Genomic DNA, 5,000 nt, shown 5'->3' with positions numbered 1-5,000 from the left:
CATCATTAGACTCGGTAACTAGGCAGTGTGACATTAGACTCGGTAACTAGGCAGTGTGACATCATTAGACTCGGTAACTAGGCAGTGTGACATCATTAGACTCGGTAACTAGGCTGCGTGTCATATTCCTAACCCCCTCCAGGTGTCCCCCCCACCTGTCCGGACGCCGTACTTCAGCGTGTCCCTGCAGTCCACCAGGATCTGCTCCAGGGCCTCCGGCTGGTCGGACAGCCCCAGGCTGAAGCCCTCCAGGCCCTCCAGCAGCTGGTGGGGGTGGTGGAAGTCCAGCACCTTGGTGGAGCGCTCGAACGTCTTCTTCACATAGTTGGTGAGGATGTCGACGACCTCCAGCAGGAACTGGATGGTGGGCTCCTCCCCATTCTTAGCGGGCAGCAGGTCTAGGGTTCGAGAGGTGGGTGTGACTTTAGCCTGGGGGGTTGTAGACTTCTACGTGAAAACAAGCAGCCTCTGCTAGCTGCCTAGCTAGCCTCTAGCATGCTGATGAAGAGGATGTGTGACTGTACTTGTACTGTAATACATGCTACTGTGTGACTGTACTTGTACTGTAATACATGCTACTGTGTGACTGTACTTGTACTGTAATACATGCTACTGTGTGACTGTACTTGTACTGTAATACATGCTACTGTGTGACTGTACTTGTACTGTAACATTCTATCTAATAAATATATTCATCATCATCGTCATCATCAGCGGAGCATTAGCCGGGCTAATAGCTTCTTTATCGGTCAGCTCTAGGAGGTCACATGATCACCCAGGGGTCAAGGGTGAAAATGTTTGGCTAACTTCAGGAAAATGATTTTCCTCAGGCTGGACTCCTGGATCCGGATGCAAGAGATCCGGATCCGTCATTCTGGACCTCCGTGTTGTTGTTTGTGACTCATAAGTAATATTATATTTAAAAATAAATCAAAACAAACTAAAGATTCTGGTTCTTATCAGAGGCCTTTAAAATAACAACAATAATCAGAATAAATTTGCATTAATTATGACAACAACAAAATACTATTTTATAATAACAATGATGCTAATAATATGAAGATCTAAAAATACGTTCGTGATGGGACAGGTTAGCGGCGCCTTCTTTAATTGTTATTATTATTTTTTATATTATTTTTTATATTATTTTTTATCACCTCTGGCGAACAGGTTGGAGAAGTCGGTCTCCGTGAGGCGGAAGCGCGTGTCCGCGTCGCTGTTGTCGCAGGACAGCAGGTTCTTCGGTACCAGGATCCGGCCCTTCTGGTCCAGGCTGCTGTTCTTCTGCAGGAGCCCTGGGGTGGGGGTGGGGGTGGGGGGGGGGGGGGGGGGGGCAGTTACGTCCGAACGTCTCCATAATCACGGATAAAACCGATCAATAAAGGGGGAGATAAAACATGTTTGTTTTCTAAAGCTTAAAGTTCGGGTGCTGGAGGGGCCCCCAAACTCCGCATTTGGCCCGCCCCCCTGAACAATGCCAGAGACAAAAACAAATATATAATATCTTATTATTTTATTATTATTATTCACCTTTCCCTACGACATGAGCAGCCGGTGAGCCGGTGCATTTAGGGGGGGTCTGCGGCGCAGTGAGAACCCGCGTGCTCTCGCCCTTTGGTAAACTACTGCGTGCTATCGCGAGAACAGTCCCCGGGTCACGTGACCGGGAACAACCACTTGGACGGCTTTAAATCTCAGGTAGCAGGAAGTCGGTGGGAGATGAGGGACGCGGCTGCAGGTAGGATTCTTTCCCGGTTTATCAATGATTAATATGAGTATTAATAAGACGACTATCGAATAAGTCATTATTATTATTATTATTCTTTATTTACAGCCATTTATATTGTATTTCAGATTGTTTTGTATTCATTTACTGTACTGTATACACACTATATATTTATTATACTCTGTATATTTACTACTGCTTACTGTATATAAACACTATATTTATTATACTCTGTATATTTACTACTGCTTACTGTATATACACACTATATATTTATTATACTCTGTATATTTACTACTGCTTACTGTATATAAACACTATATTTATTATACTCTGTATATTTACTACTGCTTACTGTATATATACACACTATATATTTATTATACTCTGTATATTTACTACTGCTTACTGTATATAAACACTATATTTATTATACTCTGTATATTTACTACTGCTTACTGTATATATACACACTATATATTTATTATACTCTGTATTTTTACTACTGCTTACTGTATATATACACACTATATATTTATTATACTTTGTATTTTGTGGCGGTGCGGGGCTGTCGCCATCGGACCTGAGAGACTGACCTTTGGAAGATAAACACGCAGTGACATGGGGGGGGCAGCACGCACGCCCCACGCTCGGGCCTCTGAACGGGTTGGGTCTGTTTTCATCTTATATTGATTATTTTCATTTTAAGATATAAAATCTGATCAGGAAAATATCGTGAACATTTGATGCGCCCAAACTTACCGCAGATCTTCATCCCCAGTTTGCGCGTGCATCCGTGCATCCACGCGTGCTCGTCGGCTAAAACAGAAGGAGCGTTTGAGCTGCATGGCGGAGGATGGATGGATGGGCGGAGGTGGCGCGCAGGCAGCGCAGTGCGGGCGTGACGCAGGCTCCTGGTCGGGGGTGTGAATCCGGACCTTTGATTTTAATGATTGCATTTCGGTTTCTTTTGTCGCTCGATACTTTCCAGATTAAGCTCAATCAATAGCGCGCACGGTGACGCAGCGGCTCACCCACGCGCGCTCACACACCCAGCCAAGGGGCGGTCTGGAGTTAACGCCCGTGAAATGAGCTCACGGAGGAGCGAGCTTGTCTGTGGCAGGTCGGTCTGCAGAAACGCACACGCACGTCATGCACACGCACACGCACACGCACACAAACCCCAGCGTGAAAAGCAGTGCGCAGCGGCGGGGAGCGCGCGTAACCCGATGGAGAACTCTCAAAGCAACAGCAAGTATTTACATTTACTGAAGCCATTTTATCCTGAGAAGCTCGAGGTGCACGCGCGCGCGCACGCACGCACGCACCTCAAGCCGCCCGGCAGGCGTGTGATGGAGCGTGCACAGAGAGATAATGGAAACATCAGCAGCAGCAAGGAGGACAAAAACAAACATCGGCGTTCTGTTCTCTGTTCTGGGTTTTCGGTTCTGTTCTCTGTTCTGTTCTCTGTTCTGTTCTCTGTTCTGTTCTCTGTTCTGGGTTTTCGGTTCTGTTCTCTGTTCTGTTCTCTGTTCTGTTCTCTGTTCTGTTCTCTGTTCTGTTCTCTGTTCTGGGTTCTCTGTTCTGTTCTCTGTTCTGGGTTCTCTGTTCTGTTCTCTGTTCTGGGTTTTCGGTTCTGGGTTCTGTTCTGTTCGCTGTTCTGTTCTCTGTTCTGGGTTCTCTGTTCTGTTCTCTGTTCTGTTCTCTGTTCTGTTCTCTGTTCTGTTCTCTGTTCTGTTCTCTGTTCTGGGTTCTCTGTTCTGGGTTTTCGGTTCTGGGTTCTCTGTTCTGGGTTCTCTGTTCTGGGTTCTGCCCTGATGTCCTTTTACATTCGGCTGAAGACTAAAACGTTACTCGCTGCAGTGAAACGGGAATGAACCCGCGGACATGGACGCGGACATGGACGCGGACGTGGACGCGGACGTGGACGCGGACGCGGACGTGGACGCGGAGCTACCGAACCAGGCCGGTCCTTCTAATCAGGCCTGACTGGAGATAAATCACCAAATAGATCAGCTAAATATAGAAATGTACGTTTCTGGAAATTTGGTGAAATCGTTGAAGAAATTAACTCACAATTAAAATAAAAGGAAATAATTTCACCGGGAAAATACATTTTATTAAACCGCTTCTCATTCTACTTCCTTTTGGCGCGTTGTTTGTGCGGTCCCGCGCCCCCGGTCCCGCGCCCCCGGTCCCGCGCCGCCGGCCCCGGTCCCCCCCCCCCCCCCCCCCGGTGATGGCTCTATTTAACCGGATGATTAACGAGGGCGTCCACGCAGCAAATTGCCCGCGAGAGACGCGCTTTTATCGCACGGAGAAGGGAGCGCGGCGGGGAGGTGCGTGCGTGAACGGGCACACATCCCTATCCGCTCCAGCGGAGAGCAGGGGTGCATGCGGGGATCAGGAGGATCGATCAGTTGATTGACAAGGTGAGGACGAGGACTTACCGGAGGACGGAGGTCTTAAAGGGTCGGAGTCCCGGTCCCGGTCCCGGTCCCGGTCCCGGTCGGTGGTTCTGGACTCGGACGAGGCCATCGGTCAATCTGAGTGAGTGGCGGGCAAAGAGATCAATCAACAGCAAACAGAACGTCCCGATCAGTGACGCCCCAAAGCCTATTGATCAGGTCCAGACACAGCAGTCACTTTAATTGGTCTGACTGGAAAATTATGTGATCGATTTTTAACTGGGTGGGCAATGAATCAAGCCTCACGCACAAGCCTCACGCACAAGCCTCACGCACAAGCCTCACGCACAAGCCTCACGCACAAGCCTCACGCACAAGCCTCACGCACAAGCCTCACGCACAAGCCTCAAGAGGTTGTCATCGTCCCTAAACTAAGAGGTTCCTGTCTTTAGCCCGATCGATGTCTGTGATCAATCGATTAACGATGAGTTCAGAGGCAACAATCACATGCACGACCGACGGGGGCGACGCGCACGCAGCTCAACACACGCCAATCGACATTTCATTAAGTTTTGCTTTGCGTGAACATCACGGCGTGGGGGGGGGGGGGGGGGGCTGAACGAACGAACCGGGTCCGTTCTCTGGAACCCGAACCGCGAAGAACCGGAATCTTACCGGCTCACGGGTTGTCGAGTCCGGGGACGCAGTCTGGTGGCGACGCGGCGCACGGAGCGCATGCACTAATAAATCCACGCGGCGCGGAATTGTCCGTTACCCGTTAATCGTTATTTATAGCCTCCGGTTGCCACGATTCACTTTCACGCGCTCAAAAAGCAAAGGGAAAAATGCGCACCCGCCCCTGCGCG

General features: G+C 49.1%; 1 protein-coding gene across 1 annotated transcript in view; it reads right to left on the bottom strand.

The window, feature by feature from the left end:
- Nucleotides 1-4,264, bottom strand: part of LOC137904510 (glutamate decarboxylase 1-like) — an 8,345-nt gene extending 4,081 nt beyond the window's left edge. The window contains 4 exon segments of the mRNA XM_068748699.1: nt 156-398; nt 1,158-1,295; nt 2,489-2,545; nt 4,177-4,264. Coding sequence (XP_068604800.1) covers nt 156-398; nt 1,158-1,295; nt 2,489-2,545; nt 4,177-4,264 — 526 coding nt within the window.
- Nucleotides 4,265-5,000: the final 736 nt, after the last annotated feature.

The sequence above is a fragment of the Brachionichthys hirsutus genome, chromosome 15 (genome assembly GCF_040956055.1).
Source record: "Brachionichthys hirsutus isolate HB-005 chromosome 15, CSIRO-AGI_Bhir_v1, whole genome shotgun sequence".
In the NCBI taxonomy this organism is placed as follows: domain Eukaryota; kingdom Metazoa; phylum Chordata; class Actinopteri; order Lophiiformes; family Brachionichthyidae; genus Brachionichthys; species Brachionichthys hirsutus.
The sequence above is the reverse complement of the archived record's forward strand: the minus strand, read 5'-3'. Positions and strand labels throughout refer to the sequence as shown.